General features: G+C 35.1%; 3 protein-coding genes across 6 annotated transcripts in view; 2 read left to right on the top strand and 1 right to left on the bottom strand.

The window, feature by feature from the left end:
- LOC125262529 (ras-related protein Rab-3C-like) overlaps window positions 1-5,877 on the bottom strand; it is a 34,575-nt gene extending 28,698 nt beyond the window's left edge. Inside the window, exons 1-2 of the mRNA XM_048181332.1 lie at window positions 5,667-5,877; window positions 3,265-3,474 (exon numbers count right to left, since the gene is read on the bottom strand). Coding sequence (XP_048037289.1) covers window positions 3,265-3,474; window positions 5,667-5,690 — 234 coding nt within the window. The 5' untranslated portion in view covers window positions 5,691-5,877. The remainder of the gene's footprint in view (window positions 1-3,264; window positions 3,475-5,666) is intronic.
- A 588-nt stretch (window positions 5,878-6,465) lies between these two features.
- On the top strand, window positions 6,466-10,173 carry LOC125262528 (ATP synthase subunit C lysine N-methyltransferase-like). Of its 4 annotated transcripts, none has more exons than XM_048181328.1 (6): window positions 6,466-6,556; window positions 8,506-8,688; window positions 8,769-8,873; window positions 8,958-9,089; window positions 9,177-9,227; window positions 9,812-10,173. In XM_048181328.1, the coding sequence occupies exons 2-6, from the start codon at window positions 8,530-8,532 to the stop codon at window positions 9,998-10,000; spliced, it is 636 nt and encodes a 211-aa protein (XP_048037285.1). In that variant the 5' UTR covers window positions 6,466-6,556; window positions 8,506-8,529; the 3' UTR covers window positions 10,001-10,173. The 4 variants fall into 4 exon arrangements, with proteins under 4 accessions (XP_048037285.1, XP_048037287.1, XP_048037286.1 ...); XM_048181330.1 differs by having other exon boundaries at window positions 6,521-6,552; XM_048181329.1 differs by lacking the exon at window positions 6,466-6,556 and adding an exon at window positions 6,573-6,917.
- A 2,659-nt stretch (window positions 10,174-12,832) lies between these two features.
- plk2a (polo-like kinase 2a (Drosophila)) lies at window positions 12,833-18,141 on the top strand. Its single transcript, XM_048181326.1, has 14 exons — window positions 12,833-13,087; window positions 13,324-13,431; window positions 13,510-13,626; window positions 13,707-13,836; window positions 13,922-14,105; window positions 15,415-15,613; window positions 15,718-15,865; window positions 15,956-16,050; window positions 16,141-16,279; window positions 16,369-16,449; window positions 16,632-16,791; window positions 16,873-17,002; window positions 17,097-17,207; window positions 17,432-18,141. The coding sequence occupies exons 1-14, from the start codon at window positions 12,842-12,844 to the stop codon at window positions 17,621-17,623; spliced, it is 2,040 nt and encodes a 679-aa protein (XP_048037283.1). The 5' UTR covers window positions 12,833-12,841; the 3' UTR covers window positions 17,624-18,141.
- Window positions 18,142-18,356: the final 215 nt, after the last annotated feature.

The following is an 18,356-nucleotide window of genomic DNA, read 5'->3' as shown; positions in this document are numbered from 1 at the left end:
ACAAAAGCTGCTACAACGTAAAAATATAAATTTCACTTTTGAAGAATGTTTTTAGCTACGGTTTAATTTAATAAATAAGGACATTTTTAAAATAAGCATCATGTTTTCTTTTATGTACTAAATAATAACAGAAAATTTGATAAAACTCACAATAATTTCTACAGTTAGCAAAGCTAGCCAGTGTTTGACACCAAAGTCAAACCAAAATTGTTCATTTTAATTTTATTTGCTTTATATTATGCCATTTTAAAGGCTCCTAATTTTGTTTACATGCACCTAAGGTCAAAAAACACTTTAATTTTCTCATAATATACATTGTAAAATCAGCTCTTTTCTCACAGTGTCTGAAACAGTTTAATAAAGGATTCGGTCTCTCTAAATCCCTCCTTTCCGAGAGCCTACTCTGCTCTGATTGGTCAGATGGCCCAGTCTGTTGTGATTGGTCGACCGTTTACAGCGTGTGTTGGAAACCAAATGTCAATTAGCATATCTGAATTTTAGCTCTTCTTCAGCACTCGATACACAGTGATTTGAACAATAAAGATGGCGTCTGTTTTACCGTATCAATTTCCGCCCCACTGCAACAAAGTGGATTCGCAAAGCTGAAAACAGCGTCTTCTCGACATTTTGACAACACAAACCTAAATTGTACTTTAAAGAAACAACATGGTCTTTTCTCTTGTCTCTTCACTTATCTTTTTACAGTCTTTTCAGTGTAATGCCATAGATTTCCCAGAAATCATTCTGTCAGAGAGTACCAATGGTACTTCCAACAATAACGGATTATTAACAATATATTCGAGCATCAAATGAGCAGATAATAAAAGCTGTGCTTGCATAAAAATGAAGTGACTGATCATATAATCAATGACTGATGCAAAACTCTGTGAATGTGCGATCAATCAGCGTTTGCTCTCCACACATGACGTAAAGTAATGACGTTAAAGTAATGACATTATCGGCCACCTCTTCAAATCAATGACGTCAATGTGAATTGAACACATGCACACTTTTTGCTTTGGGCTAGTTTCCATACAGCTGGTTTATCATCTAGATAAAATGTTCCGGTATCGAATCGGTTTTCAATCAATCTGTATTGAAGATTTAATAAGGACAAAATAGAGGCGACATACTAAGCACGACTATATCCGGTGTCATAAAAAGGGCTGATTCACTACAGCAAAACTGCACATGAATGAAATGAGTTCAGTTTAAAAACATAAAAACATTCCTGCATCTGTCTGGTTTCTGAAAGCATGCATACCAGACGTCTAACAGAAGTACAGTGCCACTGAAAACATCATTCCACTAAGCCACTTTTATGTTTGCTCATCACCTGCCTTTGGGCATTTCATCCATTTTGAGTCACACTGACTCGTATGTTTGTGCCGATCAGAATTTGCTAAATAATCTGTCTAGAACTATGATGCAACAAAGTGGCTTTGATTTAGGTTTGGTTCTCTTGGTTCTTTTGAGAGAAAATGATTTACACTTGGCATGTTTTGTTTGATTAAAACGAACTCTGGTGCGATTGCTGTGTTAGTGCAGTTCATTTGAATAAGTGTGAACGCTACCATGTGAACCCTGGTGCACACCGAACAAGTGGACCGAGACCCAAAAACAGGGCGTGATGTCACTAGATGTGTTCGGTTCAGGCTTCGGAAATGTCTTTTTGCAGGAGATCTGTTTGTTTGCATTGCATTTCTGACTTCTTTACACATTTTATAAGCTCTCCTTGAGTTCTCAGCTGGTAAAAATACCATCATATGTACGATGAACGAACGCATTTAGTCCGTAACACAGCCTTGTTTTGGATGTTCAGTAAGTTCCGTCATAAAATATACGTCATAAAAGCCATTTTTTTGTTTTGTATCTTAGAAATGACAGTGTGAATGCTAAGCAAACCGATATTTCATCAAAAGAAACTACAAATGTGAACACACCCTAAGTTCACACTGTCATTTTTAACACCAAACCTAAAAATACTAAAGAAAAATGACGTATATTTTGCGACTTAACTTACCGAACATCCAAAACAATGCTGTGTAATGGACTAAATGCGCTCGCTGCTTGTGCATACAAACTCGTGAAGAGCTTATAAATGTGTAAAGAAGTCAAAAAAAGCACCAGAAAACAAATGAAGATCTGCTGCAAAGAAACAGTGTTTCCGATGACTGCACCTAGGGGTGGGCGATTTCACGATAGAGTTATTTTGTGTTATTTTATCTCATTTCTGTTATTAAAAATAAGAAAAATTAAGCAAATTACAAACAATAAGACAAATACAAAAATGTGAATTTTCAGGTGCTACGTTTATTTAACGTAGTACAGAAATGTAATAATCAAATAATCAAATGCATTGTGTCTTCACTGTATAAATTAAATATAAATGTATTCTTATTTAAGCCAAAAAACTGTTATTCAGTCAAGGGCAGTAAGTTATCTTCTCTTTTGTTTGATTCACGTTAATGACACAGAGAAGCAGCAGCAGATTTATTAGGCTGCTGTCACTTTAAGACCAAATGCACGGATCCAATATACTGATACACATCCGGTTTACACCCAACTGTTTACTTTCACTTGAGACTTAACCAGCTGTGTTTACATGAATCCTCCACACGATGGGCATTTTGACATAACTGCGTGTGTATTTGACCATTAAAGCGCAAAAAGACATGAAAGAGAACTAAATTTGCGATTGCATGCTGAGAGACAGGTCGCATCTTGTGACATTACATCCTGTTTTTGGTACGTTTACATGTCTTTGGTTCATATTTCAGTTGAACCGCAACAGAGTTTGTTTGGAAAGGGTCTCGGTCCACTTGTTTGCTGCGCACCAGGGTTTGGATGGCATTGTTTATACTTATTTCAGATGAACAGAGCAATCGGAGCAGAGTTCGTTTTATTCAAACCAAACATGCCATGTGTACGTTGGATAGTGAGTATCTTAGTTTATCAATCATATTAAATATTTTCTGGAACAATAAAGCAATGAAATTCAACACCCTAGGCCATCTCACAACATGAATGTCCATGCATAATAATTTCAAAACAGACTGATGTAGTATACTTTTAAGCAACCAAAAGCTAGTGTATTTACTTTTAAGGAGGAGGGAATATCTGATATCTGTCTTAATTGGTGGATTGCAACCCACCAGTTGGGAAGCACTGACCTGAGACAAGCCAGGCATCAATTTAACCGGCCTCATTTCAAGCTACAAGGCTAGTCTAATGAAACCTGCTGTGTAATGTAGGCCAACTCACCCATATCTGCAGTTTGATTCTCTTGTCGTTCTTGTAGACGGTTTTGACTTTGAAATCGATGCCCACCGTGCTCACAAACGCTGACGTGAAGGAGTCGTCAGCGTACCGGAAGAGAAACGACGTCTTTCCTACACTGCTGTTGCCGATGATCAGCAGTTTGAACATGTAATCGAAGTTCTGGTCAGATCCTTCTTTCTGTGCCGCAGCCATCTGGAACGAGAAAAGACGCTTTGAACAAACTGCTGCAGCAACACAAACGTGCACTAACAAATCTACAACATGCGTTTATTATGGGGCTCTATTTTACAATAGTTAGTGGACACCAATCAAAAAACAAATAAAGGGCAGATTTTGAAGCGTACAGAACTATGACATTTATTAACAATGAAATTTGGATTAAAAGGGAGTCACTTGATAATACTGTTATTTTATTACTTTTTGTTTTTTACCACAATAATATTCATTAGACAACAACAATATAAACATGAATAATGATAATATAATGTATGTTTTTTGTACTCTAAATAAATTTTTCGTAATAAAAATATGCATTCTATGCATTTTTCACTTAAATAATTGGATGTTACGTAATTATGTAAACACCGTAAACACACTGTGTAGAGGTTGACCGATTATCGGCGCCGATATTAAGCATTTTTATGGTTATCGGTATCTGTCATTTTTTTTAAAAACTGATTTGCCGATAAAATAATGTAATTTTCAAATGTGCTATTTGGCTCTGATGCCAGTTTTACTAAATTTTTACAGAATGCTGCTGGGTGCTCCCTGCACTTTTAATGTTATAATTATTATTATTATTAAAATTAAATGTTATTATTAACAGTTCTCAGAATTAAAGATATGTTTAAAAGCACTTAACGAAAGTTACTCTTAATTTTGACATTCATTTTCATTTTTACACCAGACATATATATATATATATATATATATATATATATATATATATATACCGATAATGCTGATATTTTGGAGTATATATATATATATATATATATATATATATATATATAAGTATATATATATTTATATATCACTTCAAAATATCAGCATTATCGGTATCGCCATAGCCCGATATCGGCATTATCGGGCATTATCAGCCCAAAATATCGGCAATATTAATATCAGCATTATCGGGCTGATGCCGATACAGATAATGCCGATATTTTGAAGTGAGATATATATATATATCGATAATGCAGATATTTTGAAGTGATATATATATATATCGATAATGCCGATATTTTGGGCTGATAATGCCCGAAAATGCCGATATTTTGAAGTGAGATATATATATATATATATATATATATATATATATATATATATATATATATATATATATATCAATAATGCCGATATTTTGAAGTGAGATATATATATATCGATAATGCCGATATTTTGGGCTGATAATGCCCGAAAATGCCGATATTTTGAAGTGAGATATATATATATATATATATATATATATATCAATAATGCCGATATTTTGAAGTGAGATATATATATATCGATAATGCCGATATTTTGGGCTGATAATGCCCGAAAATGCCGATATTTTGAAGTGAGATATATATCTCACTTCAAAATATCGGCATTATCGGTACTTTTAATATATATCTCACTTCAAACTATCGGCATTATCGGTATCGGCATCAGCCCTGAAAAAAACATATCGGTCGACCCCTAACCCTGTGAACATTTTAGTGTTTGGAAATATTCTAGATCTGATATTAAAGTAGAAATAATATTAGATATTAAAGTATTTTTCCTCCTCCTAAACATTTTTATTTATTTATTTTTTAAATATGGTTAAAAGGGGTATTATAAAAGACAGATTTGATGTACGGTTTAAGGAAACTTGTGAAAAGTACAGGCCTAGTGAGATTATTTCTCTAAATTATACATCCAAACCAAACTAAATACAGTAAAACATATAAATATCACATTTTATGAGTTGACATCAATCAAATTTGGAGCTTGTCATTGGCTGAAAGAACCCTAGAAAGCCATCCATCCTCAAACACCATCTCAAAAATACAGTCAAGCTGACAATCATTTAATTAAGATAATGATGAATGTAAAGTAAGGAAGCGATTTAGAGATATAAAACGCTTTAGTACAGGAATATTCCCCCAACCCCCACATTACAGAGGGTTAGGGTGTGTTTCCACCAATAACCATATGCATTTTATTCACCCTTATGTTCATAACGACGGATTTAATGATGTTGAGAATAAGGTTAACAATCAATCGTGACATATTTCGCCTTATCTTCATTTATACAATTCGGAAATGATAGGCGGAACTGTAATTATAATGAAGTAACTTAATATTATAAAGCCACGCATGGCAATAAAAGCTTTAAAAAAGCAAGCACACACCTGCATGGATCCGTCCTGACGCATCCTACCGAAGCCCGAAGATTTTGGCACGATAATTCAGTCGCTTCCCGGTGATGCTCGAATCACTCCGTGTCCTCTGAGCATCAGCATCAGCCGCCAGAGAGAGAACGCGCACTGACGCTCCGCTGTGCGCGCTCCCGGCCGTTCTGACGTCACTCAGTCGCGCTTGCTGCTGGGAGTTGTAGTTTTCCCCAAAGAACAATTCGATTGCTTTTAGTCCTAAAATCCGGAAGAGAATTGGCATTTTCGATGTAAATTAGTAAAATAATAGCATGTTAACAATTTACACTCTCCCAAAAATAAAAAAAATAAAAATAAATAAATTATGTTTGCGGTAGCAGATGTTGTAAAATAACAAACCTCTCCAATAACCACGCACCTTGAAAATGAACCATGGTTTTACTACAGATAAAACCAAAATAAAACATGGTTATTGTAGTTAAACCATTGTAACCACAAAATAAACATGGTTTTGCTAAAATAACCATAGTTTAACCATAAGTAGTAAAACTGTGGTTATACAAATGGTTAATAAAAAAAAAAAAAACATATAGTTATTACACTTTTACTATAATAAATCTATGTTTAATTTTCATTTGACTCAAGTATCCAAAATTTTTAAATCAACAATCATTTAAAGGCGATATAATAACGTATTTATAAAGTACTTAAATCATATTTAACTTTAAAGTTAGGAAATAAAATATTTGAGAAATAAATTAGACAATAGAAATAAACATTTTAGCAGGTTTGTCTGAAATATTTACCGGAAGTCCAGAGGGCAGATCGATAAGATCGATAATCTCATTGGCTGTCGCTCCTGTCAATCATTTTAACCTCGAACGGCCTGAAACCGCTGTAGGAAGTAGGTAAGGCAGTACACATCTTTAAAATATCTTTTAAGTAAAAACGGCCCATTTTAGTGTTTTAAACATATTAATATTTAAATGTAGCTCAATATTGCAGTGGCTTTCAGAGTCTGTCAATCGTATCGATTGAGACTGAGGCGTGTAACGCTGACAGGACGTGTTTCAGTGTGTTCACTGCGGTATTTACAGCATTTACAGTCGTTTAAACGCACAGACGGCTCGTGCACCGTGTCGAACACACGTCACGTTTGTTTAGTGACAGTGTATCATTTGACACTTGAGACATGCGCGCGTGCACGATACGCATGTTCCATTTTCACCGGATTGTTGCAGAAGCGCGACCTCTACTGGCCGCTCATGTGTAAGTGTTAAATATCATCTCAATAAATCAATCAACCGATATTTTAGTCAATTGGTTTTTTTGTTTGTTTGTTTGTTTAGCTAGAGCAAATCAAATGAAAATATATTTAACTCCTGTACAAAATAATATGTTGTACAAGCTCAAAAATACTAGTTAAAATGAAGTTACAGAAAAAGCAAAAAAAAAAAGAAAAAAGGATGATATATAAATATACAGAAACATTAAGTAATATGTATAAATAGTGTTTAATGTCCGATATAGTTTCGAGAAGTGAGATCTAATTAGCCTACATGTTGTTTTTGTATTGTTTATAGTATTTATTACAATTTAAAATTAACTTTTATTTTTATATTTTTATTATTAGTTTTGGGGTGTTTTTATTGTTTTTGCAGTAGCTTTAGTAATTTTATAGGCTAATTCAACTTAAAATTATATTATTTAATTATATATAATTTTTGTTTTTCATGTAATATTTATATTTAATTTTATTTAAGCTTAATTTCGATGAACGAAAACTATTTGTAATTGCCTTAGTTTACATTACAGTTAACAATAACAACACTGCAAAGATATTTAAATATATATTCAGCAATTTTATATACATCTTAATTGCTGTAATTATATTTTACAGATTTGGCATTCTGTTTTTTATTTTTTGCTATTTATAAAATAAAGTTGCTGAAATTAAATTATCACTATAATATCTTAATTGCTGAAATTATATATTGTATTATATTATATTATATTATATTATATTATATTATATTATATCATAGATTGGTCATTCTTCTATATATATATATATATATTTTTTTTTTTTTTTTTTTTTGCTATTTATAAGATGTACATAAAGTTGCTAAAATTAAATCATCACTATATCTTAATTGCTGAAATTATATATTATATTATAGCATATTATTTTATATTATAGATTGGTCATTTAATATATTATATATATATATATATATATATATATATATATATATATATATATATATATATATTATTATTATTATTATTTTTTTTTATTTTTTGCTATTTTTTGCTATTTATAAGATGTACATAAAGTTACTGAAATTAAATTATCACTATAATATCTTAATTGCTGAAATTATATATTGTATTATATTATATCATATTATATTATAGATTGGTCATTCTTATATATATATATATATATATATATATATATATATATATATATATATATATATATATATATTATTTTTTATTTTTTGCTATTTATACGATGTACATAAAGTTGCTGAAATTAAATTATCACTATAATATCTTAATTGCTGAAATTATGTATTATATTATTATTATATAGATTGGCCATTCTTTTAAAACATTTTTTATTTTTTTGCTATTTATAAGACATACACAAAGTTGTTGAAATTAGTATTTATAGTATCGCGGTCCCAATTTTAAATGTTGTTGTTTGACTGTGATTCCCGGATGTATTAGAATAATCCTGTTATTTTAATTCTAATTTCCATCCTATGACCAATAATTTGAACAACAAAGTTTAAACAACAACAGCAAACATGTTTGCCCTGATATGCTGGACCATGATGATATTTGGCAGATCAGCGGGTCTGTTATCATCAGTATGGAGGACTGTATCGAGGTCATCCTGGAGCAGCGCAGCTGGTTCAGTCGTCACTGCAGTCACAACGTCACCCTGCTGATCGGATCGGCCTTCGCTGGAGTCTACGGACTCTGGGCCGCGTTCTGTATGCCTGGACTGAGGGTCCCTTTCAGACTAAAGGTGCTTTGACTGTCCACACATTTCTCTCTCTAATAGAGAGACGCTAAGGAAGCTGAAAAGGTCTGGTCTGATGTTCTCAGGTGCCATTTTTACCTTCAACAAAAGAACAAACTGCAAATGTTATCAAGCTTCTAGATGGACGCAAAGGCCGTCTGGCTGACCTGGGATCAGGCGACGGACGTTTGGTAAGTCTCGCTGACTTTTAAATGAAGATAAAATGTCAGCTCGCACTAGATGAACGTGCAACATCTCATGAATTAAAAATGCAGGTTTTTGCAGCCTCGTCTGTGGGATTTCAGTGCACGGGGTTTGAAATAAACTCCATGTTGTTGGCCTATTCGAGGAGTAAAGCATGGTGGAGTGGCAATGATATTCATTTTGTCAAGAAAGACTTCTGGAAGGTAAAGTTAATGCATAAATATTTCATTAAGTCAAATTATATTAAGATACAGTACAGCTTTCCTTACTGTAGCTCTTTTATATTCCAGACTGATCTGTCCAAATACAGAAACGTGACCGTGTTTCTGGCTCCTGCAGTGGTATGTTGCTGGATCGCCATGTGGGGGCGCTATAGGATCATGTCATGTATTTTCTGTCTATTTGTCGTGGCAAAGTCCCTTTCAAAGAAAGTCTGTTGATATTTGCAACGCCTCCGGGCAGCTATTTCGGGCATCCAAGACCAAGTCCTATCTATTTAAATGGGAAAATCCTGAAATCTCAAAAACTGCTTGCCGAACTCACAATTAAATTACATATTTCACATCAGCAACAAAATCTGACATGATGAACCAAAGACTATAGAATAACACTGTCTTAAAGGGACTTTGCATGAACTGTCCCATAAATGTTGTTTATTATGCTCAAATGGCGTTTGATGCTAGACAATGCATAAAATATCATAACCAACAAATACTAATTTTATAGCATTTTTTTATTTTTAGGTTAATTTTGAATCATTTTTAGTTCAAGAAGCATTAATTATGTTAATAGAAACTGACATTAATAACCAAAATGATTAAATGCTCAAACTATTGCATTAGTTAATGCTGTAAAATGTTACCAAACCATCTTAGCATGAGGGCTGAAGATGTTTAACAGTGATTTATATTTGTTGATGTGGCAGATGGGGGTTCTGGAAGAGAAGTTGTTAAAGGAGCTTCCTGAGGATGCCAGAGTCATTGTGTGTCGTTTCCCTTTTCCTCGCTGGCCTCACAGCTGCACTGCTGGATCTGGACTGAACCAGGTCTGGGCTTATGATGTTCACACTGCTAGAGAATCATCCAGAACTTCTCCTCACCAGCGACAGGCCTGAACAGCTACTGCTCTCGCTTCTCAAATGTGACAAATATGCCACATGCAACTCAGAAATCAGAATATTCACCCTCTTATGGTCAGTGGTCCTGATGTGTGACTGCAGAACAATTCATTTCTAAAGCTTTTTACAGAGTATTGGATGTGTGATGTTAAATAAATTGTTTTCAGTCATTTCTTGCCTTTTATTGGACATAAATTGGACATATTCTAAAAGACCACTAGTGAAAATACTTGTTACATATATATATATATATATATATATATATATATATATATATATATGTATTTTTACAACAACAACAAAAATCTATTTATGCCATATTAAAGACTTTTACTTTTACCCCAAATGCTAATTACTTGTAATTTTGCAATTTTAAACTTTGCCACTATCTTAGGTTTTGCCCATTCGTCAGCAAGAATTTTTTTACTAATTTAAAATGCAATAAAATTTAGTATGCTCACTTATTCTTTTATATATTTTAATACGTACCGGTCAGAATAAGTATGTTGTTTCCATTCTTACATAAATATGTGTTAGACTGAATGACAATGGAACATTATTTCACCCACATTTTGACATTTTATTCTCCCAAAACTTATTTGAAACCCTTAAAGTAAACGTTTTACTTGCATGTAATGTGCTTTCTATGTATATAAAATCACTTTTGTAAATTTTTATTACTGCGGACATCTAAATGTCTTTGACCCATATATATGTATGTATGTGTGTATATATATATATATGAACTGAATTTATTTCAGACAGTTGCCAAGTCAAACTTCCTCATTTTAATTTAAAGTTGAAAATAGCTAAACTAAAACTTAAATAAAATTATATGCACATAATAAAAAGAACATTATATTTCAGATATTTCAGAATTTGTCATTTTAATTTAGTTTAACTTGAAAATAACTAAATTAAAACTGAAATAAAATTATAGACATAAAAATCTAAATAAAAAGGACATTTTATTTCAGCTATTTCAAAATGTATCATTTATTTGAACTCAAATAGCTAAAATAAAATTTTTATTTCAATTTTAGTTGAGCTATTTTCAAGTTAAAAATAAGTAAATGATACATTTTTTTAAAAAAAAAAATCTTAATAAAATTATTTTATTTAGCTATTTCAAAATTTCTCATTTTCATTTAGTTTAACTTGAAAATAACTAACACTAAAATAAAAATTTTATAAAAAATTATACAGACAAAAAAATAAAAAAACAAACTAAAACTTTAGCTAAAAATGAAAATGGAAAGTATAAAAATAAAAACTAATTCAAACTATTGATGAAAATCCCCCCCCCAAAAAAAATCCTTATTAAAAAGCTTTTTCAGGTCGTAATGAAAAGCGATCGCAGATTTCTCTCTGACGTAGACTTTTGCACCCCACTTCATATCTGTCACATTAAAATTCAGGAAAGCAGCATGTTTTGCAAATGTTATCTTACATTAACGATGCTTATTATTGTGCTGATTATTGGTTTATTCATTACATTATATATACATAAACATCTTATCTTCATGTGTTTCATAATCTCCCACACATTCACCCTGCATGTCTTGGATGAGCAATAAGGTCTGTCATATTTACATACATGTTGTTATCACTATTGCTTGTGGTTGTAAAAGCTTCTTTGTTTTTATGCAATTTCCCTGCGATCACGAGCTCCTCACTCTTCCACATAGTCTTTACACTCTGCTGCAGTCTCTGATGAATAATTCATAACACATGTGGTCACTTAAAAAAAGGAAGGGTCTTTTTTTTTTACATTTGACAACTGGAATATGGTTTCAATTTGATACTGTTTTGTGTTTCATTAAGCAGCCTGCGCTGTGAATCTGCTTTGTTTGCATGCAATAAATATAAATGTTTACCTGTTGAATTTAACTATAAATAACTGAGTTCAGCATGTAAACAATTTATACTTCAGGACTCGAAAACCAGCCTTCTCAGAACAGCATCAACACACTCCCACTCTTTCTAAAGATCTCTTCAAACGTGTTGTATGAAATGTGTCACCTTAATTTGACTGAGAACTGATGGCCTTTCATTGAATAAAGAAAGAAGAGCAGTGTTCACTTCATCTCACAAGAACACAAGTTGTTATAAAGATGAATGCACAACACATACTGTTTGCATTAGCCATGCCACTATTTAGATAAGCAAAACAATTATGAGTTGGCCTATGATCTAAACCCATAATTTATTGGTATAATTTAGAATTTTGAATGTAGGTTAAATGCTTATTATCTATCTGAACCCATACTTTTATGATAAATCTGTTGACTGTACGTCAGTATCAGGAGGGTGTCAGTACCATGCATGAGTCATGCATGCACCACACATCTAAATCCGTAGTAAAACTATTATAAAGCCACCACATGGTGGCGCTAGAGATCTTTACTGTGACATACAGTCTCTAAATCATGTCCATGCAAGTCCTGCTTTTGATACAAAACATATTGAATATTTGGACAGGTTAAATGTCGTAATAATATATGCGTTAATAATCAGAAAACACATTGTAAGATACATAGAAAATAGAAAAAAAGTGTGTTTTGAAAATGTTACAAACTTTCAATTCTGAACACAAAATAATAATAATAATAAATTAAAATGTTTAGTTATATTTTAGATTTTTATTTCAATTTAAAAGTTATACATTTCGTTTAAATGTAATAAAATATTACAATATGTCAAAGCGCAAATCATAACATTTTGATTTGAGACGCGCGTGTTCATTCCAGCGCTCTCAGTGAACGCGCGTGACGCGCCCGTGAAAATAAACTAAGAGGGCGGAGCGACCGCGCGCGTGTATAAGACTGAAGCTCTGTGATGACTCTTCCCAGTCGGGACTCGAGCATGGACATACTCAGGACTATAACTCACCACCACCATCATCATCACCATCATCAGCCTGTGAATAACGGCAAGATGTGTGAACACACACACCACAGAGCCACTGAGAGCAGACGAGGGAAAGTAGAGGATAATAATGCTCATGCCACGCAAGAAATGTCACGCATCATCACGGATTCAGCCACTGGGAAATGTTACTGTAGAGGAAAAGTTTTGGGCAAGGTAAATGTTTTGCATTTGACTTATTCAAAAAGTGCTATACAGTACCATGATATACAAAAGTACTTTGTAAGTGCATCATGTTTGATTATTTGTTTAATTCTATAAACTGATAAAATTAGTTATGCATTATGCATGCAACTATTTGTACCAATTGAATACATTGATATGTAATGCTCTAGTTTGTCATTGTCTTATAATGCATCCTTTCTCTCTCTCTCTCTCTCTCTCTGTTGCAGGGCGGTTTTGCCAAATGCTATGAATTTACAGATCTAAGCACAGGCAAAATGTATGCAGCCAAAATCATTCCACACACGCGCGTTTCCAAACCTCACCAAAGGGAAAAGGTAACTTGCTGTCCTGTTGTCACGTATTTGCTGCTGGCTGCAAATCTCTTATTAAGTTTGCAACCGTTTGATTGACAGATCGACAGAGAAATCGAATTGCACAGAGCCCTGCATCACAAACACATCGTTCACTTCTACCACCATTTCGAGGACAAAGATAATATCTACATCCTGCTCGAATACTGCAGCAGACGGGTGAGTACTATTGACGTCCTTCTTCAAGGTCTTGTTGGAAATATTATTGGACTGGTGTATTTATTTTTGTCGTTCTTCAGTCACTAGCACATATTCTCAAGGCTCGAAAGGTGCTGACAGAACCAGAGGTTCGGTACTACCTCAGACAGATCGTCTCGGGGTTAAAGTATCTCCACGAGCAAGAAATTCTGCACAGAGACCTTAAACTAGGTAAGCGCCTAGAGCATGCATGCAATCTCAAATAATACATAAACCCCCTTGAACCTTCGTAACCCGATTCTGTTGCTTTTCCCAGGTAACTTTTTCATCAATGAGTCAATGGAGCTCAAGGTTGGAGACTTTGGTCTGGCTGCAAAGCTGGAGCCGGTTGAGAACCGTAGAAGAACAATATGCGGGACACCTAACTACCTGTCGCCTGAAGTCCTCAACAAGCAAGGGCACGGCTGTGAATCTGACGTCTGGGCCCTCGGATGTGTGATGTAAGTAAACCACTTGAAAATTAACTGGGGCTCAGGGCAAAAATGCCAGCCAAATTAATAAAAATGCCCCCAAAATACATGATATGGGGCAAAAAAATTTTAGTTCACTCCAGAATTAAAATTTCCTGATAATTTACTCACCCCCATCCATGTCATCCAAGATGTTCATGTCTTTCTTTCTTCATGTTACCTCCTCCTGTTCGAACCGCCCGTTCTAAGCAGGACTCGAACCCGGGTCGCTGGCATGGGAGACGGGCGCTCTAACAAAGAGGCTAAAGACTGTAGTCTCTAACGTCAGAGTCCAATGTGATTACGTAATGTTTGGCGCATCGCAGAGCTAATGTAAGATGAGCATTTGTGGTCAAAAAGTAGTGCATTTCAAATTTAAATTATTTTATCGGCAAATTGGTTTTGAAAATGATGATACCGATAACCATAACATTTTTTAATATCAGCACCGATAATTTAAAAAAAGTGTTTTTTAGGGCCGATGCTGATTATTACAGATCAACTAGACAGATAACCGATATTTTTAACCAATATATAATATATATATATTTATATTTGGTGTAAAAATGAAAATTAATGTAAAAAAAAAATTAAGAATAACAAGGGCTCTGACAAAAACTTGCTTTAAATGCTGATTCGACAGGTGTCTGCATCAGAGTCAAATAGTGCATTTCAAAATTCAATTATTTATTCAGAAAAATCGGTTTTGAAAATGACCGATACCGATAACTATAAAAAAAAAAAATATATATATTGGCGCCGATAATTTTAAAAAAAGTGTTTTTCAGGGCCGATGCCGATTATTACAGATCAGCTAGACAGATAACCAATATTTTTAACCGATATATATATATATATATTTATATATTTGGTGTAAAAATGAGAATTTATGTACAAAAAAATTAAAGAATAACAAGGGCTCTGACAAAAACTTGCTTAAATGCTGTTCCGACAGAGGTGGAAATTAAATTATTTAATCTGCAAATCAGTTTTGAAAATGACCAATACCGATAACCATAAAAATGCTTAATATCGGGGCCGATAATCAGTCAAACACCTAAATCCTAATAAATGATTCAACGACTCACTAATAAAAACACTCACTTTGTCCATGAATGAATCAACCGTTTTGAATGAATCGTTTGACTGGATGACTCACTCATTGCTGCCACCTACTAAGTAATTTCAGTCACATTGCATACAATGTCTTTTTTTCTTAAATTGCAAGGATGTTTCTCTTGGATTTCATGTAAATCTCATGGAGAAGTTTATTTATGATGGATAATTTGTGTCCCAACAGGTATACCATGCTTTTGGGAAGACCTCCGTTTGAGACCACAAACCTTAAAGAAACGTACCGGTGCATTCGGGAAGCGCGATACTCCATGCCGTCGTCTTTGACGCCCCAGGCCAAGCATCTCATCAGCAGTATGCTCACCAAAAACCCTGTGGATAGGCCACAACTCGATGATATTCTACGCCACGACTTTTTCTGCCAGGTGTGTGTCTCTTTGTGCAAACGAAACGTCTTCAATCAGATCCAATTCAGTGTATTCAAGTATTCAGTGGCTTTGAGCTTGTTTTTTTCCCCCTCTCATATCAGGGTTTCACACCAGACAGACTGTCTGCTAACTGCTGCCACGCAGCCCCAGACCTTCACCACACAAGCCCTGCCAAGAGCTTCTTCAAGAAAGCTGCAGCCGCCCTGTTTGGTGGAAAGAAGGACAAAGCAAAGTACTTGGAGACTCAAAGTAAGCACTTTCAACCCTAGTTTACAGCAAACCATTTGTGGATTACCCAAATTACATAATTAGACTGATAAACTCGCTTGCTTCTTGTAGATAAACCAACCAAGGAAGAGGAAGACATAAACAAACTATGCCTTGACCTTCGGAAAACGTCAGTCAGCCCCCAACCCTGCAGACAAACCCTTGAGGTGAGCTCCTTCGTCCTCATCCTTCTCATCGATGTGCAGAAAGTTTAAGATTGTAACCTAACCCCACATTCCTTCCTACATTTCCCACAGGACACTAAGCCCTCCATCACAACTGCTGGAAAAGCAGCTGTCCCGGTGGCAAAGGACTCCAGCAGCAAGCAGCACATTAGAGACAGCATTCGAATGATAGTGCGGGGAACTCTAGGGAGCTGCAGTAGCAGCAGCGAATGTAAGAGACTGCACTTTCAGATCAGTGAGGATGTTAATGGATGTTTCAGAGCCGTATCTAATGGGTTTTGGTGCTTTTTGTGTCCGCAGGTCTTGAGGACAGCACAATGGGAAGCGTTGCGGACACCGTCGCCCGAGTACTGAGAGGCTGTCTGGAGAACATGCCGGAAGGTGCGTATCAGAGCATCTAACATGATCTGATTCACAAATGCAAAGTCACTTTTAATAACCCGTTCTTTATAATAAAGTAAATTAAAATGTGTTTAAAAATAATACATATTGTAAGATAAAAAATTAACATTTATTCCATAATTCTCACTTTTAATAACCTATTTTTAATCTCTCATTTACAGCTAATAATATTCCAAAGGAGAGCATGAACAGCAGCTTCCAGTGGGTGACTAAGTGGGTGGACTATTCCAACAAGTACGGCTTTGGCTACCAGTTGTCAGATCACACAGTTGGCGTTCTCTTCAACAACGGCACTCACATGAGCCTGCTGTCGGACAAAAAGTACGTTGACGATCTCAAATGTCTTTGTAGCTCGTTTGCTGATCAAAATCATGAAGACTAACAGGTCTTTCTGTCCTCCAGGACGGTGCATTACTATGCAGAGCTGGGACAATGTTCGGTCTTCCCCACTACCGAAGCCCCAGAGCAGTTTGTCGGTCAGGTCACCATCTTAAAATACTTCGCCCACTACATGGAGGAGAATCTGATGGATGTAAGTGTCCTCGCTTGGTGGAAATGGGTTGCATTGGAAGTCTATCAATAATAAGCATCAGGTTTTCTGATTATCGTTTGCTGTTCCTCAACAGGGAGGTGATTTACCCAACTTAACTGATGCAGGCAAACCCAGATTGTACCTTCTTCAGTGGCTCAAATCTGACCGAGCACTCATGATGCTCTTCAACGATGGCACTTTCCAGGTAAAACGTCACATTTGCTCTGCTAGAATGCAAAAACATCTACATAACATTGACTTGGATGCTAAACACGTTCTATTCTAAACACTCACTTTGTCCATGAATGAATCAACCGTTTTGAATGAATCGTTTGACTGGATGACTCACTCATTAAGACAATTTGCTGCCACCTACTAAGTAACACGTTCTATTCTATTAAGACGTTCTAACACGTTCTATTCCCACAGGTCAACTTCTACCACGATCACACCAAGATCATCCTGTGCAATCAGAGCGAAGAATATCTATTGACGTACATCAACGAGGACCGTGTGTCTACCACGCTGCGGCTCAGCACCCTGCTCGTGTCTGGATGCTCGGCGGACCTTCGCAGCCGCATGGACTATGCACTTAACATGCTGTTGCAGAGATGCAACTGAACGATACGAGCGCACGAAGACTGGGATACTTTGAAAAGACCAGAATGTGGAGTACTTATGGTTGGACGGGAGAGTGTTGAAGATGGGAGGAGATGCATTGGATTATGAGTTTTACTAATGGACTGAACTGAGCTGGGCTGGAACCAGAGACGATGATGAAATCAAGACAATTATATCTCAATTAGGTGTTTATCTTTTTTTAAATGCAGAAATCTTGCTTTGTTGAAGCCAAACGGAGATGTTAACTCTTTCCCTGCCAGCGTTTACTACGAAAGTTGCCAACCAGCGCCTCTGCTGTTGAATGATTGATGATCACGTTGCACTCTAAAAAATGCGAGGTTGTTTCAACCTATGTTTGGGCCAAATATGGACAAGCCCAACCGTTGGGTGAAATTTAAAGGGGACCTATAATGCCCCTTTCACAAGATGTAATATAAGTCTCTGGTGTCTCCAGAATGTGTCTGTGAAGTTTCAGCTCAAAATCATTTATTATAGCTTGTCAAATTTGCCCCTATTTAGGTGTGAGCAAAAACACACCATTTTTGTGTGTGTCCCTTTAAATGCAAATGAGCTGCTGCTCCCGCCCCCCTTTCCAGAAGAGGGCGGAGCTTTAACAGTTGAACATCAACAAAGCTGGAGAATCTCACGCAGCCAAAATTCTGTAACAGAAAATATCTCCCTTTGCATTGAACTTTGAGTGTCGTAACTTTGCAGATGTTGTTTATGATCAAAC

Source organism: Megalobrama amblycephala, linkage group LG2 (genome assembly GCF_018812025.1).
Source record: "Megalobrama amblycephala isolate DHTTF-2021 linkage group LG2, ASM1881202v1, whole genome shotgun sequence".
In the NCBI taxonomy this organism is placed as follows: Eukaryota; Metazoa; Chordata; class Actinopteri; order Cypriniformes; family Xenocyprididae; genus Megalobrama; species Megalobrama amblycephala.
This window is presented reverse-complemented; position numbering and strand designations above follow the sequence as displayed.

Coding starts and splice junctions, on each gene's coding strand:
- LOC125262528 (XM_048181327.1), top strand. CDS start 8,479: ATGCTGGACCATGATGATATTTGGCAGATCAGCGGGTCTGTTATCATC. Junction 8,689..8,768: donor GGGTCCCTTTCAGACTAAAG/GTGCTTTGACTG, acceptor TGATGTTCTCAG/GTGCCATTTTTACCTTCAAC. Junction 8,874..8,957: donor GATCAGGCGACGGACGTTTG/GTAAGTCTCGCT, acceptor TTAAAAATGCAG/GTTTTTGCAGCCTCGTCTGT.
- plk2a (XM_048181326.1), top strand. CDS start 12,842: ATGACTCTTCCCAGTCGGGACTCGAGCATGGACATACTCAGGACTATA. Junction 15,866..15,955: donor AAAGTACTTGGAGACTCAAA/GTAAGCACTTTC, acceptor TGCTTCTTGTAG/ATAAACCAACCAAGGAAGAG. Junction 17,208..17,431: donor TCAACGATGGCACTTTCCAG/GTAAAACGTCAC, acceptor CTATTCCCACAG/GTCAACTTCTACCACGATCA.